This window comes from Arachis hypogaea, chromosome 8 (assembly GCF_003086295.3).
Source record: "Arachis hypogaea cultivar Tifrunner chromosome 8, arahy.Tifrunner.gnm2.J5K5, whole genome shotgun sequence".
Lineage (NCBI taxonomy): Eukaryota > Viridiplantae > Streptophyta > Magnoliopsida > Fabales > Fabaceae > Arachis > Arachis hypogaea.
This window is the reverse complement of record NC_092043.1, coordinates 29,380,927-29,400,713: the sequence shown is the minus strand read 5'-3', so window position 1 is coordinate 29,400,713 and position 19,787 is coordinate 29,380,927. Positions and strand designations below refer to the sequence as shown.

The following is a 19,787-nucleotide window of genomic DNA, read 5'->3' as shown; positions in this document are numbered from 1 at the left end:
TACGACTACTAATCAGGTAAGTAATTTATACAATGTAATTGGTTATTCTATATATAGTGTTTTTGCTTGTTTGTAGAGTGTGTCGAATTTATTAATTGTTCATTTATTGTGCATAAATTACACTTGATTATAGTAGTTAAATTTTTTTTCAAAGCTAACTAGATTGACTTGTAACACATCCAAAATAATATCCCATCTTTTAAATTAATTCCTGCACACATCTAAAATTCATTCATTTAAACCAATGAACCTAACCTTTACAACTACGAAATAATATAACATAAGTAAGAAACGTACACTACTAGAAAACTAGTTATTACAGACGGATATTTCCGACGGATTTTATCCCACTGAAATACAGAGAAAATTTTAGAGGGATTTTTTGTTGGAAAACAAAAAAATGGATTAGCATAAATTATAGACGGAAAAGAGAATCCGTCGATAATTCCGTCGAAAAAATTAATTTTTTTCAGTGAGAAATAGTTACAGACGGAAAATCCGTCTGTAATTAAATAGACAAAACGCTGTATTTTATTAAATTATTACAGACAAAAAATCCGTCTGTAATTTAAATTTTCCGTCGGAAATATATTAGAATAAGGAGATGAGTCTTTACTCCCGAATACTTCAGTTCATTTTTTTTCACGTGAATTACTCCCATGCCTTCTCTCTCTCTCTCTCCACTGAAGCTCCATTGAAGATGTGACGTCCTCCGCTGTTGCCGTCACTGCCGCCGCCGTGGCTCACGTCGCACGAGCTCCTTCCACCGCCGCTCTCAATGCGTTTGCTCTTTTCGTCGTCACACGAGCTCTCTCAGCCGTGCTCTTGTCTTACGAGCTCCCTCCGCCGCTGCTCTCGCACTGCTTCTTCTCTCCTCGCCGAAGGTTTGTCATCGTCTTCTCTCATCGCTGTTAGTTCAGGTAGGCCTCCGCCTCCTTCTTGTCCCTAGCCCTAATCCTTCCATTGTGATTCTGTTCCGATTTCATTATCCCTAACCCTAACCCTGTCCCTTCCCTGTTTTTCTTAACCCTAATTTTCGTCCCTTAACCCTAATTTTCCGTTTGTTCTCTCTGGTTTAGAATTATGTTATGTGGATCGATTTTAATCCTAATTTGTTTTTTTTCAGGTCCGCTGAAGGTTACATCATCTATGGTCGAGTGAAAATCCCCAGCAGTATGCTTTGTTTTTCTTTTTTTGTCACTCTGATTTTTATTTTCTTACTTTTTAGTTAATTCAAAATCTAATTGTTGGATGGTGACTGATGTGAATAACCATTGCATTTGAATTGGCAAATTTTTTATATTTTGTTCAATAAACTTTAGAGTGTATCTGATAATGTTAATTGAGTGGAATTCAGCAAGGTTTTGCTAGAGTTCATTGTGGTGTGCATCCATTCTTTTGTGTGCATCCATTCCTTGCATCCATTTCTTGTTAATGGTGTGCATAAATTTGTTTGTAGATTTAGGAACAAAAGACTATATAATTCCTGAAAAAGTGTCGATGTCAAAGTCATACTCAATGGTAGTCAGAGAGTTACTTTTTTTAGGCCTGATGGATATTTCTTATTGTATCCTTTAATTTACATCTTCATTTTAAACTCATTTCAATTTGCATGATAACTGCTATTACAATAATAAAGAAAGAGTGGAATATATTCTTAGCGTGGTGGATACTTTCCTTGAATCTACAACTTCCACCCGTGATTCCTCAGAAAACCAATTACATTAGAAAAGTATCTCTCTTTTAAAATTAAATGCGAGATTTAAACGCTTTGTTAATTAAGCTCGTCGTTTCTTGTTTGTTTGAATGGTTGAAGAGCAATCGACGAAGATAAGGAAGAAGATCGTACCACAGATTAAGACAATGTTGCTATCACTATCACTGTTAAAACCTACTCTTCTCTAATTTTACTGGTAAGTCAATGAAGACTAGTTAATTTAATTGTCAATGCTCACTACTGTTCGTTATTTCATTACTCACCGTTAAATTGATTTAATTTGCTAATTGCAATTGAAGTGATGGTTGATGGAGAATAATGATAATGATAATGCCACTATGAACGAATACGATAGAGAGTAACATTTACAGTGTGATCTCTCATGCGACAGTTATTGGAAGAAGCATGAGTTATGGAAAGGACGACATAGAAGCTCCTCGGAGCTCCGGTGACATCGACGATGGAGGCTCCTCCTCCAATCCCTTTGATATTGTCAGAACAAAAGATGCTTCCGTTCAACGACTCAAGCGTTGGAGGGTATATCTCTATATCCCTTTCTCCTCTTAATAATTTTTATATTTATTCATTTTCTTTTTTCTTTTTAAAATTCAGTGTTTGATATATTATATTCATTTGAAAATAGAGGTATCAGTTAAAGAACAAGAAGCTGAAATATTTTAGGATTATTTAATTCTTAAGTGTTCTAGGATTTGCAGAGCAAGTTTATAGAAACCCCTCTCTCATAAATTTGCCATTGATTCTGAGGTCCAAAGTTGTAGTTTTTAAGATATGAGATTAAACTAGGTTCTTTCATTTATCTTCTTTAACTTTTTCCCCCCTTTTTCTAACTATAAAATTTGACAAATTGAGAGAACAAGGACCTATCTACACATGAACGTTGCATTTGACTATTTTGAACTTTGAGGCATTGAAAAAAGTGAAGTAATTACATGATATAAGCTCCACTTAGCACAATATTTGGGATCTCTGGTTCTATTTATATCAGCTTGCGATTTGTGAATATCTTCCAAAACATTGTACACCAGAGGATAGGAACAGGTGAAATTCTTGGGGGCTAACTTTGCTCTAGTGCCGTTGCTTTATCAAAATTGGATCAGCATCGTAGGAAGTGTTACATGGAATACTTTTCTATATTTACAAGGAACAAACATGTAGTTCTGTCAAGAATAACAAACCTGTTAGGTATTCATCTTTGTACCAATCCATTTAATGGAGACTAGACTTGTCTCATCCATATTTCATATTGACAAACAAACTTATGGTTCTTTAGCATACATTGGTTCTAAAAATGTTCACTTCAAGTAAATTGCAATCTATTGGCAGTGTCAAGACTTGATCATTGCAGTCTAACTAAAATTTGCACTGTTTTGATTATTGTCTTTCATCATCCCTTATACTTTGTAGCTGTACTTTCATTTTGTACCTATATCTGTCCTGTATTCCAGAAGTTGTATCTAAAATCATGCTTCTTAGCAAAGGATGGTTGGAAGTGAGTCAAGTGACACTTCTATTAATTTTACTTCCTCTCATCTTTCACCTGAAAGCGCACTTTTTTTTGGCAAATTTCTGCCATTATAATATTAACCTTTCTATCAACTAATGCCACAGATGGAATTTGCCTTTTACAGTTGTACCAACTGCTATTGGAACAGCAATGGATGTTAACCTGAGCAATGCATCTCTAGTTTTTATCTCTGTCACATTTGCTACAATGGTAAGTAGGATTTATTTTCTTTTCATGTTAATTGAGATAAATGTCATTTTGAGTTTATTTTCCTGTTTTAATGGAAGTAATCATCCTTCCGGACCTTAATTGCATTCCTTTGCTCTTTTCAGTGTAAATCTGCTGCTCCAATTTTTCTACTTCTGTTTGCATTTGCTTTCAGGTGAATTTCTTGTAATTACCTCTGTAAATTATGTGATTATTTGAGAAAAGAAAAAATTAAATCTTAAGGAGCTGCTCCAAGAAAATTTGTGGGAGTATTATGGAAAGCAAATATTATTCTTGAGAGATCTCAAGTGACGTACTTCAGATAAAAACGCTCTCAGCTATATATATACTTTCATGTATATAGCATTATAATACACATTATAATCTTACCTAACATTTAAATGTAAATATATGTTGGAAGGTTGGAGACACCAAGCTTTAAACTATCAGGCATCATCATGGTCATCTCCATTGGGATACTATTAACAGGTACAAATGAGGCCCTTCATTTTTCATGGTGATAATTTAATATTTTAATATGTATCTCAAACCTTGCATCTAGTTAGATTTTCAAGCAGTGAAACTGTTACTGCAGGTTAGATTCTTCTTTTCAGGGCTATGCATTGTAACTGTTTGTGATTATATCTTGCTTATAGAGGGTTAATATTACAATGCTCATGGCTTGTTTTTTTATTTTTCTCTAATAATAACTCATGGCATTGTTGCATTGTGATGAGATGTCTATTAATTTGTTTTCATTTTTATTTCACAGAATTCTGCGGTGAAGAATACGATTCCATATTGTAGTACCAAAAAAAACCCATCTACTTTGAAAAATGAGAGAAAACATGAAAGATCAACTGGACCTTCGTTATAGTAGCAAAAATCAGAGTGAGGTACGTTTTGAATACTTACTTCATTCTATTCTATATCCTAGTCCAATATTACAAAGTATAGTTCATAATTTTAATTTTGCTGCCCATATCAAGTGATTGCATTTTCACTGAAATAACGTTTTTCTAATCTTTTGTTTCATATCTCCTTTCTCTTAATAGGTGGAAGTGAAAACTGAACCTGGAATTCTTGATGAAAGTATTGATGCTGTAGAAATAGATCCAGTATCTCCTTTCTTGGGTTATGGAGGTTGCTGCTATAATGGCAATTGCTCTTGCCAATGGAGGGGTAAGTGTGCTTACTAGCTTCTAAAACTTGTTATTAGCAATGGAGGTGTATCAAACTCTTGAATTAACTCGACTTTTTGCTAAGTTTAGGTGAACTCAATCTGAGTTTGATTATTTTGTATTTGCTCTTATTATTATTGTACAGGGTAAGCCTCCTGACTGGCAAGACTTTGTTGGTATTATCACTTTTCTTGTCATCAATTCAACCATCAGTTTCATAGAGGAGAACAATGCTGGTAATGCTGCTGCAGCTCTCATGGCTCGTCTCGCTCCGAAAGCAAAGGTGTGGGATTCAGTGTCATTTTTTTATGTCCTTAATGTTTGCATTGGATACTGGTATTGGATAAAACATGCATTGGATAAAACATACTGAATGATCTTTCTTCTATTTTAGAATGACAATTACAAGCCACTGATTGGTTCTTGAATTAAATAGTGAGAGGAATGTTGGATGAGGATTTTTCTTATCAAACTTTATCCATCACTTTTATAATTTTTCGGTCAAATTGAGAAATGAGTCATGGACTGTCCTTCGAAATGGGATTGCTTAATTTTCTAAAGTTACTTACAAACTCTCGATAACTTTACATAGATATGGTATTTTAATTATAACTTCTCTGAAGAAAAATATTGTAACCGGTGTTTATTTGATCATTTTCAAATGCTTTTATTCATCTTATTTGCAGGTGAAGTTGTCTGGATCAATTAGCAGTCAATACTTGACTGCATTGCTCATGGCAGCTCCTTTGACCCTTGGTGATGTTGAAATTGAGATTATCGATAAACTGATTTCTGTTCCCTACGTTGATATGTCTTTGAAACTGATGGAGCGCTTTGGAGTCCATGTGGAGCACAGTGGTAACTGGGATAGGTTCTTGGTCCACGGAGGTCAAAAGTAAAAGTAAGTTTCTATTATTGAGTTGTAAAGATTTTAGAATTAAATTATTGTGACTATAATTGGAAGTTTCCTAACAGGTCTCCTGGGAATGCTTTTGTTGAAGGCGATGCTTCTAGTGCCAGCTACTTCCTCGCAGGTGCAACTGTTACCGGTGGGACTATCACAGTTGTAGGCTGCGGCACAAGTAGTTTACAGGTATGTGAATCCAATGAACTCTTATGATATGAATCCTGATCAGATTATATTTTTTAGTGGAGCCATTTTGCATTTCGCTTAAAAATGCCCTGAGTTTCTCTTAACTTGATCCTTCTCTTAACTATAATTTCCCTAGTGTTGTTGAATCTTACGATGAGTTGTATTTGCTGAACTGTCTGAGGTTTTTTGGCGTGTGTGCAGAATCATCCTGCTCTTGTTGTGTGGTAGCGCGAAATTGTGAACAATACTTTTCACAACTCTCATAATCCCCGGTCATGAACCCCAAAAACTTGGTGTTCAATACCATGGCATTAACACAACTTCGCACAACTAACCAGCAAGTGCACTGGGTCGTCCAAGTAATAAATCTTACGCGAGTAAGGGTCGATCCCACGGAGATTGTTAGTATGAAGCAAGCTATGGTCATCTTGTAAATCTTAGTCAGGCAAACTCAAATGGATATAGTGATAGACGCATAAAACACAAAGATAAAGATAGAGGTACTTATGTAAATCATTGGTAGGAACTTCAGATAAGCGCATGAAGATGCCTTCCCTTCCGTCTCTCTGCTTTCCTACTGTCTTCATCCAATCCTTCTTACTCCTTTCCATGGCAAGCTTATGCAAGGGTTTCACCGTTGTCAGTGGCTACCTCCCATCCTCTCAGTGAAAATGTTCCTATGCTCTGTCACAGCATGGCTAATCATCTGTCGGTTCTCGGTCAAGCCGGAATAGAATCCAGTGATTCTTTTGCGTCTGTCACTAACGCCCCGCCTGCTAGGAGTTTGAAGCACGTCACAGTCATTCAATCATTGAATCCTACTCAGAATACCACAGACAAGGTTAGACCTTCCGGATTCTCTTGAATGCCGCCATCAGTTCTAGCCTATACCACGAAGACTCTGATCTCACGGAATGGTTGGCTCGGTTGTCAGGCGAGCACTCGGTTGTCAGGCGATCAACCATGCATCGTGCAATCAGGAATCCAAGAGATATTCACTCAATCGAAGGTAGAACGGAGGTGGTTGTCAGTCACACGTTCATAGGTGAGAATGATGATGAGTGTCACGGATCATCACATTCATCAAGTTGAAGAACAAGTGATATCTTAGAACAAGAACAAGCGGAATTGAATGGAAGAACAATAGTAATTGCATTAATACTCGAGGTACAGCAGAGCTCCACACCTTAATCTATGGTGTGTAGAAACTCCACCGTTGAAAATACATAAGAACAAGGTCTAGGCATGGCCATGAGGCCAGCCTCCCAATGATCTAAGATAGCATAACAATGAAGATAGCTACCCCTCGATCTGATCTAAGAACTAGATGTCCAAAGATGAAAATACAATAGTAAAAGGTCCTACTTATAGAGAACTAGTAGCCTAGGGTTTACAGAAATGAGTAAATGACATAAAAATTCACTTCCGGGCCCACTTGGTGTGTGCTTGGGCTGAACAATGAAGCATTTTCGTGCAGAGACTTCTCTTGGAGTTAAACGCCAGCTTTTATGCCAGTTTGGGCGTTTAACTCCCATTTTGGTGCCAGTTCCGGCGTTTAACGCTGGAAATCTTGAGGGTGACTTTGAACGCCGGTTTGGGCCATCAAATCTTGGGCAAAGTATGGACTATCATATATTGCTGGAAAGCCCAGGATGTCTACTTTCCAACGCCGTTGAGAGCGCGCCAATTGGGCTTCTGTAGCTCCAGAAAATCCGCTTCGAGTGCAGGGAGGTCAGAATCCAACAGCATCTGCAGTCCTTTTTGGTCTCTGAATCAGATTTTTGCTCAGGTCCCTCAATTTCAGCCAGAAAATACCTGAAATCACAGAAAAACACACAATCTCGTAGTGAAGTCCAGAAAAGTGAATTTTAACTAAAAACTAATAAAAATATACTAAAAACTAACTAGATAATACCAAAAACATACTAAAAATAATGCCAAAAAGCGTACAAATTATCCGCTCATCATTGTGCCTAGGCTTCCTGCTGGTTTGAATTTGCTTAGCCCAGGTGAGTTCTTTCAAATGTTCTTTTTCATTCCGCACTCTGTGAAGAACTCTTTAATTATTTTATTTTTGTTCTGATCTCTGTTTGCTTTTGTTGTTCTCTCTGTTTTTCTATGTTTTGATTCTTTGGCATAGATTGATTTACTCCAATTCCAATTCGGATTTTAATTCTATTTCAGTCAGGAGATGTCAAGATTAACTTTCAATGTGGAGCTTGATGCTGCTAATGCAACTTAGTTATCTATTAATATTTTAGATTATTCTATCTTTAAGTGCTAAGTGTAATTTGTGACATTCATATAACATTGGGATGGTCATCTTATTTTTTTTGGGTATTTTTTTTATTAAGACAATGAGATATTGGCCAATGATGTTGAAAAATAACATCCAATTTTATAGGTATCATGTAATGAATATTATGTTTATTTATGTGATTTTTGGCTTTCTTTTTTCAATTTACAGTGTTTGATGGAGTAAATTTAGAAAACAAATTTAAAGTATTCATTTTGCAATGAAAAAATTTAAAAAAAATTCTATTTTATCTTACTGACGGATTTACAGACGGATTTTCTGTCTGTAATCAGAACGGGATGATTTTCCAAAGTTCAAATTACAGACGGAAAATTCATCGGAAAATCCGTCTGTAATTACAGACGAAAAATCTGTCTGAAAATCCGTCTGTAATTACAGACAGAAAATTTGTCGAAAAATCCGTCTGTAATTACAGACGGAAAATCCGTCGGAAAGTTCTTCGCCTTTGGAAAACGGATAGAAAATTTACAGAGGGAAAATTCGTCGGTAACTGCTAAAAATCCGTCTGTAATTTTCCGACAGAAAAAAATCCGTCGGTAAATAATTTTCGACGGGACTTTTACAGAGGCACAAAATCCGTCGGTAATTTCGTCGGTAACCAAAAATCCGTCTGTAATAAAGACTAATCTGTCTGTAAATCTGTCTGTATTAATCCATTTTCTAGTTGTGGTAAAAGAAGTGGTCTTATACAAAAGATCGAGATAGAAGAAAACTATGTTACAGAAAGAGAAGAAACGTAAAAAGACTCGATGACTAACTATAAAATGAGTAGAAAGTCAGAGAAATTTTAGTTTTTAAAATTTAAATTAATCTTAATTATCAATATATATCTAAAAAACAGGAATATGTTTTAATTAAAAATAATTAAATAATATTAAAGACTGATTAAATACTAAATTTTATTGTATAGTAATATTTTTCATATATAATACACTAATTGAATATTTATAGACACAATATCATTATCTATATTTTATATTTTATGTCTTAATGTTTTATTTTTGTAAACAAATACAACTTAATGTGAACTTTGAATATTATAATTAAATAATTTTGTGAGCTAATAACTTTAATTATTTTAATAATATATCCGTTAATTAATAACGTAATATTCTCATTTTTAATGATAATTATAGGTATTATCCTTGTCCAAAACATGTATGGATGGCACAGTCTGGTTGACAAGCTTTGAAGATGTTCAAATATTATTCCCCACAGAAGTAGAAGGAAGAGGTGATAGGGTACTATGAGTATATAGTAGTAGGACTGTATGGAGCGAGCGTGCATGCACGTGCGGGAGGCGTCTTCAGTATTCACACAAGGGACACGTTTCGAATTATGAGCATAGCCACGTATCATGCATTCTTCAACGTTTCAACTCATGCCAATTCATCTTCTCATCCAAAATCACACATCACATCGTTCATCGACCAACCACATATCCCACTTTACATATTTTTTTTATTTTTTCTTACACCTTCTTTGACTTTAATTCTCTCTTCCACCCTACACTAATAAGTAATAACCAATTATTTCGTTATACTCATGCGTGCCTACATCTACTTACAAGTTCAAGGTACTTAAGAAAAATCAATGCTCAAGGTAAACCAAATATTATTAAATATCTGTCACATTCATATTATTAGGTCATGCATACAGATGTTTAATGATAAATAATAATAAACAGTAGAAATGACGTCCAATTTGATAAAGTTTCTGTTTCTTAAAAAAATAACAATTATATTTAGTAAATTAAATCGAAATAAAAGTGAATTTTAATAATAATTTAATTTTAATAGGTTATTAATATTAAATAATTTTATACGTGTATCTAATTACATAATAATACATCAGTAAAATAATTATTTTTATATTAATCGTGTAAATAATTATAAAAAATCGAATGTAATTATATAAATGTATAAAATATTTTATACTGTCAATACATCAAAATTAAATTCTTTTAATAAACATAAATAATACCACTAATTCTATTTGATAAAATTATTTTTAATTAAAATTTAAAAATAAATTTAGTAGCCATAAATATAATTAAAAATAAAATATTTATTAATTAATAAAATTAGGCGTTCAAACGTTTTTTTAAACTAAGTTTTCAACCAAATTTATTGTGTACTTTTTTTTCTTATACGTATATATGCGTTGTTGCTGCTTCTTCTTCTCTTTCTCTTTTTTTCGTTAATTTTTTTGCACGTTTTTTTATAACATCGTTACAGTCTCCTTCATCATTATTAACTTCTTCAACATCTTTTTCTTCTCTTATTTAATTTTTTTTCTATTCATCCTCTTTCGTCTTCTTTTTTTATATATATTTAAAAAATTAGAGTACATAATTTTTTATATACATTGTACAACACTAAAATTTTAGTGCACAATATCAAAAATTGGTACTTTGACACAAATTTTTGAAGGACCAAATATCTAAAATATTGATATTTCAATCAATAAAATAAGTATAATGTATAAATTTTGGTGTACAATATAAAAATTTGTAGAGAACTACATATTCAAAATACTAAATCACTCAACTAACAAAATACATTTACAACACAAATTTATGTGTTGTATACAAAATTTTTTATACTATATCAATAAATTTGTGTTATGTATATGCAAAAATTTATGTGATATATACAAAAAATTGTATACTATATCAATATATTTTTCTATTTTTGAATAAAAATTTATATACCGTAAAAATACAGAAAAAGAGAAACGCATTTTCTTATGGGTTTTTATATAGTATCACCGTTTATTAATATATAGTATTATATTAAATCTTTTAAATTGGTAATTATAAACTAATTTTGTTAATGAATTATACCTTAAATGACATAATTTATTTATACTCATTTAAGAAATTACGAATTTAAATCTCTCTATTTTTAATAAAAAAAACTAACTTCAAAAATTTCTTTACATCTTTTCAAAACACTCATAACTTTATATATATAACTTGATTTTTTCATTTACTAAAAATATAGTGAAATGGTTATATTTTTCAAAAATTTAAATATCTTAAAAAAATTACCAAAACCAACCTTAAATTGATTAATAAGAAGGAACTTTATTTGTTTATTTAGTTATTGATTTATTTATTTATTTTTATTAATTAAATATTGACCAAATTTTAATTAAAAAAAACTAACCCTCTAAACTTTCCAAATTTTAAAACTATGACATTCTAATATTACATACACTACACATACTCCAAATAAAACCTTTTTTCACATTCTAAAATTTCGAAACTCGTCGTTTGTGTTGAGAAATCAATTTCACTTACTAGAACTCAAGCTTATGAAAACGAATAGAAAGCAATGTTGCTACTCTTGTTTTCTTTCTTTCTTCATTTAGATTATTTATATTGGTACGGAACAATAAAATCGCTTTCTAAAGAGAGTCGTTTTAGCACAATTCACATGCCACAAATCAATTTTGTCAGCTTAGTTCGCCAACCATACAGGAAAGGGAGACATCACTTGCTGTTTCAGAGTCAATGCAGATCATGACACCACTCCCTTCTATTAATTAATTAATCTAGTCATTTTGAATTTCTTTCTGAATTTCATGAAATCGTTACTGAATTTTTTTAATTATAATGATTTATTTATTTGACTTTAATTGATTAGGAAGGCCATGGCCCCATTGTGTTTTTTCAATTCCTAGACTTCATAAACCGAAAGAAAACAGACGAAAAACAAGTACACGTTGCTTGGCAGAACATTTCATAATACAACCAAAATTTTAAATTATCATATTCTAAAAAATTATTTATATTTTTATTTATATAAATCGTCAAAGGATTTTAAATTTTAGCATTTTAATCAAACCTAACACATTTTCACAATTTATGTACAAATATAAAAATCAAACTTATAGATAAATCACTACAAGTCTTGTGTTTTGGGGTTTTCACGTATAAATTAAATCATATATATTAAAAAAAATTTTATGACTTATTATTTTCTCTTCATCAGAAAACAAAAAATAAATTAACTATCATTAAGTATCAATACAATTAATCAAAAGATAGTTACTTAATAATTAACAACATGACTTAATTAATTTTTATATTACCAAATTAGGCCAGAGAAAAACTCTGCGTACAAGCGATTAGGGCTTGTAAGTATTACAAGTCAATTAAACTCTAACCCCCAAAATTCACTGCAAGTACTACATCCTTTACACGCACTACATTCTTTCTTCTTCTCTTTCTTTTTCGATCGTTCTTTTCTCTTCCTTTCTCACTGGTTTGTTCTTCGTCGTTGACGTTAGTTCCTCCACATACTGTTACGGCACATTTTCATTGCACTTTCTTCTTCTTCTTGCTGCACGTTCTTCTTCCTCTTCCTCTTCTTCTTCTTTTTTTTTGTTTCTTGTCTTCTCTTTCTCCTTCTTCATTTACGTGCTTTTCTCTCTGTTTTCTTTTTTCGTTATTCTCGATTTCTATTATTTTTTGACATCAAGCTCTGAAATCGTTTTGGAAGAAGAAGAAGTAGCAGAAGATGAGGAGGAGAAAGAGAAAGAGTTCTGAATTATGCATGATTTTGGGTGTATTTCTTAAATCCTTTGGGTGTATTTTCTGTAATCTTTTTGGTGTATTTCTATAATTGTTTGGGTGAATTCCTGTAACCGTTTGGGTGTATTTCTGTAATCTCTTGGGTGTATTTTATGTAATCGTTTGGGTGTATTTCTGTAATCTCTTGGGTGTATTTTATGTAATCGTTTGGATGTATTTCTGTCATGTCTGCCATTTTTTCTGAAATGAAAAATACACCCATAGATATCAGTAAGATACACCCATAGATATGAGTCAGATACACCCATAGATATTAGTCAGATATCACTCAAATACACCCAAATGATTACAGAAATACACCCAAAGGATTACAGAAAATACACCCAAACGGTTACAAGAATTCACCCAAACGATTATAGGAATACACCCAAAGGGTTACAGAAAATACACCCAAAAGATTTAAGAAAATACACCCAAAATTCGTTGAAGTACATCTTATGCATAATTCAGAACTCTTTCTCTTTCTCCTCCTCATCTTTTGCTGCTTCTTCTTCTTCAAAAACGATTTTACTATGAAAAATCGAAAAAAAACGAGAAAACAGAGAGAAAAGACGTAAATGAAGAAGAAGAAGAGGAAAACGAGGAAGAAGAACGTGCAGAAACGAAAGAAAAGGAGAAGAAGAAGAGTAAGAGGAAGAAGAACGTGCAGCAAGAAGAAGAAGAAGAATTTCAGAAACCATGAAAATCGAAAAAAAAACGAAGAAGAAGAAGAAGAGGAAGAGGAAGAAGAAGAAGACGAAGACAAAGAAGAAAAAGAAGAGAAAAAGAAGAAGAAGAAGACGAAGAGGAACCGTTTGAGTGGGGCGCGTGTAGTTACGCTCCATTCAAAATGAGTTAATGCGTATGTTAATGAAGTTTGGACTGATAACTTGTAAAACTTGTATGGTTTTTTTACTTGTATGTGTAGCAAGTCCCTTTTGGCCATATACAGAATATAAAATTTTAACACAATGGTCCCTAGCTTGAATTTTGCGATCACTTATTCGAATGAGCAATTATGTGGCAATCCCAGCCAGTAATCTTCAATATATTATATAAGACTTTAATTTTGTCAGCATCTTGACCTTTATATAAATATGGTAATAAGGGTTTGTTGCAATGCCACCTAGCTATATATTCACCCTAATATATATTCATCAATTTAATTATATATACTCTACTACTCCACTACTACTACTACTACTACTCCTCCTGTCCCATATCCTGGCACCAGATTGATGCTGCTACTTTTGAACTACTACATGTCACAACTTTATACAGCATGACATTATATCACTGTAAATACTGAAATATTTTGTGTATGCATTGCAAGCAAGAGATTTAGTCCAATTCGTTCATAGCCCCTAAACTTCATAGAGACACAGCTATATGTTTTGCCGAATAAATATTTGGGTGATATATAAATGTACGATATATTTATTTAAATAAGAAGAGGAGGACAATATTTATTTGTGTAGGCCTTGTTGCTGAGAGTAATAAAATTGTGGAGATATATGTATGGTGAAACGTTTCTATCGTATGATTAATGATTGCCTTATAATTGTTAAATATTATATAGTATGGTCAAATATAAGTAGTATGTTACTGTTAACAAGCACTACTATATACAGTATAGTAGTGATATTTATTTGGGGGCATAAAGGGAACAAAAATGCAGGCATTATATATAGGTCTTAGCTAATTACAAGAAGCCAAAAATATCATCCTAGATCCCTGCCTACCGATGCAGATTAATTGCTTTGATTTAATCTCTAAAGTTTATTACTTTATGGAACCCACTATACTCTTCTTTCATAGGACCATGACTTTTGGTGTTTAATTAATAGGGGCCACGTAAATCCAAATAGTAATTAAATACCAACTTTTTATTCAGTTATATATCAAAACCTTATTATTGTTTTTGTTGGTCAAATCCACGTTTGACCGAGACATAGCCGAAGATGAAATTGCGGAAAACTTGAATATGATTATTCGTTTGAGGTTCTTAAAATAAAAGTTTGCAAGAAAGTTTGTGTTATGCAATGAGTTTTATGTATGTGAGTGTGACAAGACGATTGAAGGAGATTCGAGAATTGAAATCCAGAGGACTAAGTAGACTTCTTCTGGCAAATACTAACCTTGAATTACTATAAGGTTCTAACAGAAATAGAAAGCGATATGACCAAAATTGAATACCTAGTAGATATTTAATTGGTTAATTCCTTATATTAAAATTACCCTAATTATAGGTGCATTCACAGAACTGCACATATATATATAGGTTCCAGTTTAGCTGCAAATCCACACGTTATCAGTGTGACACGCACAACTGGACTTAATATTTGAGCTCGTGTAATTAATTAATTTTATATATTCATCAATCAAGTATCACTTTCTCCATCAGTTTTTAATATCGAACGTTAGTATGTAATCATGTACGTACTCTGTTGTTCATTTCAATAATTAGAACAAACAATTAGTAATTATAATGAATGAAAAGAAAAAGAGTGAGGAGGAGTAGTGTATAGGCACACCATGATGGTATATGAAGTACGAAAATGACTTAAAGCCATTCCCGAGACTCCATAGCTAGGTTTTCTTTCTATTCCTATTAAAATAAAATTAAAAAGAAAAAAGAAAAGGAATGTTATGTATAGAGTGACACGACCCATCTGCATATGCAAGATCATTGTTTTACCTTTTGTTCACAACAAATCTTGCTCCTAATAATGCTAATACATATCTATATATGTATGTGATGTATCATCATCCTTACCCCTTCCATTGATTAGTCAATCCCAAAGAATCTGATCCACACCACATATGAGACACTACAATAAGTACATGCGCGATTCCCCTTAATTCATTATTAATATTAACAATTATTTTTGCCTTTTGGAAAGTTGTCCAATTCTGTTTGTTATATATAAATATAATACTACTATATATTACTGCATTATTATCCACCTATAATAATTCCTTCTGGTTTTTGGCTGTAAAGTTTATATGGACGTGTCGTATGCTGTTTCAAAATATACACCTCCCATCCTGCTGCAAGCACTACTTTAAAAACTATTATTTAATCCTTTTTATTTATTTATGTACATCAATATTTATACAAATTAAGTTTCATGCCCTAATCATACATATAACATATCCTTTCGTTATGTATAATGGTATTACTATATTTTAATTAGTTGCGTGCAGCATTTAAATATCTTTTGTGTGTGTCTTTTGCTAAATACACATGGCCTGGCATTTTACTTTTTGGCAGAGTGTCAATGCATTATTATTCATAAAATAATAATTAACTAAATAGGAGTAATTAATTAATTAATTAAAGAAGGCACTAGTGTATGTTATGTGGTGCGAAGAAAACCAGGCGAGTCTCCATTTTGGTCGTTGTGTTTGGAAAGAGTCACAATTCTGGTAGCTGTATCCATCACTGCAATAGCCCTGTTCTCATCTGCTGTGTTTCTTTCTTTCAATTCTCTATCTCGCAAACTTTGGATGCTTCTGTAATTACACCACAACAGATACATCAAATAAATAAAACAGGCTTTTAAATTTTTAATTTAATAACTCACCCATCAACTAACATTATACAAACTTCTCATCTCATAACTCAAACCTCTATATATATATATAACTCATAATATAAGCATTTATATATAAATGATTCACAGTTAATTTCTTGAGCAATGCTAGGTGATCAAAAAGTTTTTAGTTCATTTTAAATATTAAAGATTAAATTCTAAATTTTAATAGAATAAAAATATTAAAATATTAGTTAATATTGATAAAAAAAAATATTAATTTACTAACATTTTTCTTAAAATACATCCTCGTATAATTTATTCAGATATGTTAAATTATTTAATGATTTTTATATAAAAATAATTTTATATGAGTGATCATATAGGTATTATATGGATATATGATTTAAGAGAAATATTTTTTATAAAATTAAATTTAGATTTAGTGCAGTGTACTTACTTTAGACTTTAGTGTATTTGGATTAAATAAGACGACTTAAAAGCACGCATGTGTAGTGGAAAATTAAATTAAACCGTGTAATAAAAAATGAATTAAACGTCTTGTCGATGCTGAGAAATTTGTTTATAATAATTTTTTCTAAAGTGTTGAAAAACTAGGGTCTCTTATTATAAGTGAGAAGCAGCAGTAGGCAGAGAAGTTTGAGTTTGAAATTTGGATCGTGAAAAAGAGAAGAGAAATGGGAAGAGCTCCTTGCTGTGACAAGGCAAATGTGAAGAGAGGGCCATGGTCACCTGAAGAAGACACAAAGCTGAAAGAGTACATAGACAAGCATGGAACTGGTGGAAACTGGATCGCTCTTCCTCACAAAGCTGGTAATAGTAACATACATGAACCTTTTTTTGTCCCTAGCTAGCTACATAATTAAGATGGTTTATTTTTTTATATGTAGGTCTAAAGAGGTGTGGAAAAAGTTGTAGATTGAGATGGCTTAACTATTTGAGGCCTAACATTAAGCATGGTGAATTCTCCGACGAGGAAGACAGAATAATCTGCAGTCTTTATGCTAATATTGGAAGCAGGTATATACTTATATTCTCCATCATATCCATGTATCTAAAAGAGGTAAAATGAAAAGAGATCTTTGCCTTCTTTCACTTGCACTTGCATGTATCTATCTATCATGCCAAATAAAAAAAGTTTATTAGATCTACCTATAGCTCTATCTCTATCTCTATCTCCCTCCACAATTAGATAGTTTTTTGAATTTGCAGATGGTCAATTATAGCAGCACAGTTGCCAGGAAGGACTGACAATGATATCAAGAACTATTGGAACACCAAGCTCAAGAAGAAGCTCATGGCTTTGCTTCCGACTCATCATCATAATCAACAAAACCCACCACCATTCTTTCCCTACTCTTCTTCTTCTTCTTCTCTTCACATGACAACAGATAATAATAATAATAATAATCATCATCACTACTACTATTACAACACTACTACTACTACTACTACTCCACCAAGCATGTCTTTCACTACTGCTCCTCCTCCTTCAACTAGTACTAATTATTATAATTACAATACCACCATTGCAACATCAGCAATAATGTCTAGTCTCCCTTTCTACCAAAACCAACAACAAGAGCAGCAGCAAGCATTGATGAGCCCCATGCAACAGTATTACCCTATGTTTGGGAGTGAAGGGAGTTGCAGTTCATCTGATGGGAGCTGTAGCCATGGTGGGAGGGAGATGAAGAAAGAAGAAATGGGGTTTCATCATCATCACATGTTTCATCATCATGAAGAGCAGCAGCAGCAGCCTATGGTGGTTGATGATGATGGTATTAATAATAATAACCAGTGGACAGAGAAGCTAGACAAGTGGCTGTTCCAAACGGCAAACCCATTGGACTATGATTTAGAGGTGATTAAACAACTTGTTATTAGCAGCAGCGGCAATGATGGGTTGTTCAGTGTTGATGAAAACAAGACCGTACAAGAGAGCAAGCCCATTATCTACAATTACAAGTACTCTGACTGATGATGAGTAGTGTAGTAGGCTAGGGAAGATGAACAACAAAAACAAAGGACTCATGAGGTTGCTTTTGGGGTTTTGTGTTGTGTTTCAATGAACTCATTCATTATTGCATTGTGAATTCTGAGTTGTGACAGTACATGGTAATGTCTTCTTTATATTTTCTGCACTACTCTTATTATTATTAGCTTACATTTTCATTTTTTTTTTTGTAACTATTTCATCCCCATCCATTAGCTAGAGACATTTATATGTTCTTATTGTTGTTATCTAAGAAAAATGTTAATGCCTCATTTTGATTTATTAGAATTTTATCATCATCAAGACAAATTATTAGTCCATAGCTTTTGTTGTTTTCCACTTTATATTTGTATGTCTTTCAGCCTCAATTACTAACCCAAGAAATGGGACTAATTTTCTTTTAGTGTGATTGGTATTGTTTTGATTCTTTAATTATTTTTTTGAATGGATAAATAATAAGAATTAGATTGATCTTATAAGTTTTATAAATTTATTTGAACACTTGTTTTCATTAAATCTTCTCATTTTTCAAGAAATTGGATTGAAAATAAAATATTTTATGTATTAAAAGAGAAAGATTTGGAGAAGTTATTTTATTTTATATAATTATTTTAAATATAATAATTTATTTTCAATTCATTTCGAATCAAATTAATTTTTATTATTTATTCCAAATACAATTTGTCTTAAACAGTGAAATATATTTTTTTTTTAAATATTAAATGACCAACATTTTTAGTTAAAGAAAAAGAGAATTGGCCAGGATTAACAAATGTAAGACAAATGAAAAAAAATGTTGAGTACCCTATTTTAATAAAAAAAAAGTTTGTTTTTAAGTATAAAACTCATGTCTTCTAAATTATAAACATAAAATTTCACATTAATACGATTTAAAATAAACTACTTAATTACATTTTTAATTTAAAAAATTGCACAAATAACTTATACAATTCAAACTGCTAAATTTTAAAAATGCCATTGTTTAAAAAGTTAAAAATATAAATTTATTAATTGTTATACAAATATAAGGATAATGGATTTATTACGAAAAAAAATAATTCAGTACACATTAAATAAGGTTATTATCCACTTAAACTCCATACACATACACATACACATATAAATAACGGTATTTTTTATATTAAAAAAGAAAAAGAAAAAGAAAATTGCTATGCGAGTCGTTTCTTTTATTTGATGAGAGGAGGGAGAGTCCCCTTTGGGAAGCCAAATAACTCTGATAAGGCTCCAAAATTCCATGATCGTTAAAGAGACTTTTGTCAGAGTAGTTCATGTTGCAGAATAATGCTGATAATTATAAAAACTCCACCACACATAGCAGCTAAGTCAGAGACTTAAATTATTATTCAGAAAAATTAATATAATATGTTATTATTTTCTCTCTATATATATTTCTTATTTAGAAACAACTATATTAAATTATTTATACACTTTTTGTTGAGAATGAGATATATATGAGTTATTATCTGACGAGTTCGTAACGTGTCAAATGTTTAACTCTCTGTTTGCAGATCTGCATCACTAAACTATACCCTGAAATTTTATCAGCACGCATTATAGATTATGGAATTTAAATGTTTATTATCCAATGTCCTTT

The 19,787-nt window shown here is 32.0% G+C and overlaps 2 protein-coding genes across 28 annotated transcripts; both read left to right on the top strand.

Annotated features, from left to right (window-relative positions):
• The first annotated feature begins 614 nt into the window (after window positions 1-614).
• Window positions 615-9,752, top strand: LOC112706827 (probable sugar phosphate/phosphate translocator At1g06470). Of its 27 annotated transcripts, none has more exons than XM_072201007.1 (14): window positions 615-884; window positions 1,127-1,173; window positions 1,817-1,913; window positions 2,109-2,254; window positions 3,367-3,452; window positions 3,575-3,624; window positions 3,871-3,938; window positions 4,222-4,345; window positions 4,505-4,631; window positions 4,776-4,913; window positions 5,317-5,531; window positions 5,606-5,723; window positions 5,925-7,732; window positions 7,908-8,183. In XM_072201007.1, the coding sequence occupies exons 9-11, from the start codon at window positions 4,587-4,589 to the stop codon at window positions 5,527-5,529; spliced, it is 396 nt and encodes a 131-aa protein (XP_072057108.1). In that variant the 5' UTR covers window positions 615-884; window positions 1,127-1,173; window positions 1,817-1,913; window positions 2,109-2,254; window positions 3,367-3,452; window positions 3,575-3,624; window positions 3,871-3,938; window positions 4,222-4,345; window positions 4,505-4,586; the 3' UTR covers window positions 5,530-5,531; window positions 5,606-5,723; window positions 5,925-7,732; window positions 7,908-8,183. The 27 variants fall into 26 exon arrangements, with proteins under 27 accessions (XP_072057108.1, XP_072057127.1, XP_072057116.1 ...); XM_072201026.1 differs by having other exon boundaries at window positions 3,347-3,452; XM_072201015.1 differs by having other exon boundaries at window positions 615-920; window positions 5,632-5,723.
• Window positions 9,753-16,286: 6,534 nt separating this feature from the next.
• LOC112706826 (uncharacterized) lies at window positions 16,287-18,490 on the top strand. The gene is made up of 3 exons (XM_025758333.3): window positions 16,287-16,989; window positions 17,067-17,196; window positions 17,389-18,490. The coding sequence occupies exons 1-3, from the start codon at window positions 16,854-16,856 to the stop codon at window positions 18,155-18,157; spliced, it is 1,035 nt and encodes a 344-aa protein (XP_025614118.1). The 5' UTR covers window positions 16,287-16,853; the 3' UTR covers window positions 18,158-18,490.
• The last annotated feature ends 1,297 nt before the right edge of the window (window positions 18,491-19,787 follow it).

Bases quoted from the DNA above. Each gene is read 5' to 3' on its own strand.
- LOC112706827 (XM_072201013.1), top strand. From the start codon at position 4,587: ATGGAGGTTGCTGCTATAATGGCAATTGCTCTTGCCAATGGAGGG. The intron at 4,632-4,775 runs GTAAGTGTGCTT...ATTATTGTACAG, and splicing joins TTGCTCTTGCCAATGGAGGG to GGTAAGCCTCCTGACTGGCA. The intron at 4,914-5,316 runs GTGTGGGATTCA...TCTTATTTGCAG, and splicing joins GTCTCGCTCCGAAAGCAAAG to GTGAAGTTGTCTGGATCAAT.
- LOC112706826 (XM_025758333.3), top strand. From the start codon at position 16,854: ATGGGAAGAGCTCCTTGCTGTGACAAGGCAAATGTGAAGAGAGGGCCA. The intron at 16,990-17,066 runs GTAATAGTAACA...TTTTATATGTAG, and splicing joins CGCTCTTCCTCACAAAGCTG to GTCTAAAGAGGTGTGGAAAA. The intron at 17,197-17,388 runs GTATATACTTAT...TTGAATTTGCAG, and splicing joins TATGCTAATATTGGAAGCAG to ATGGTCAATTATAGCAGCAC.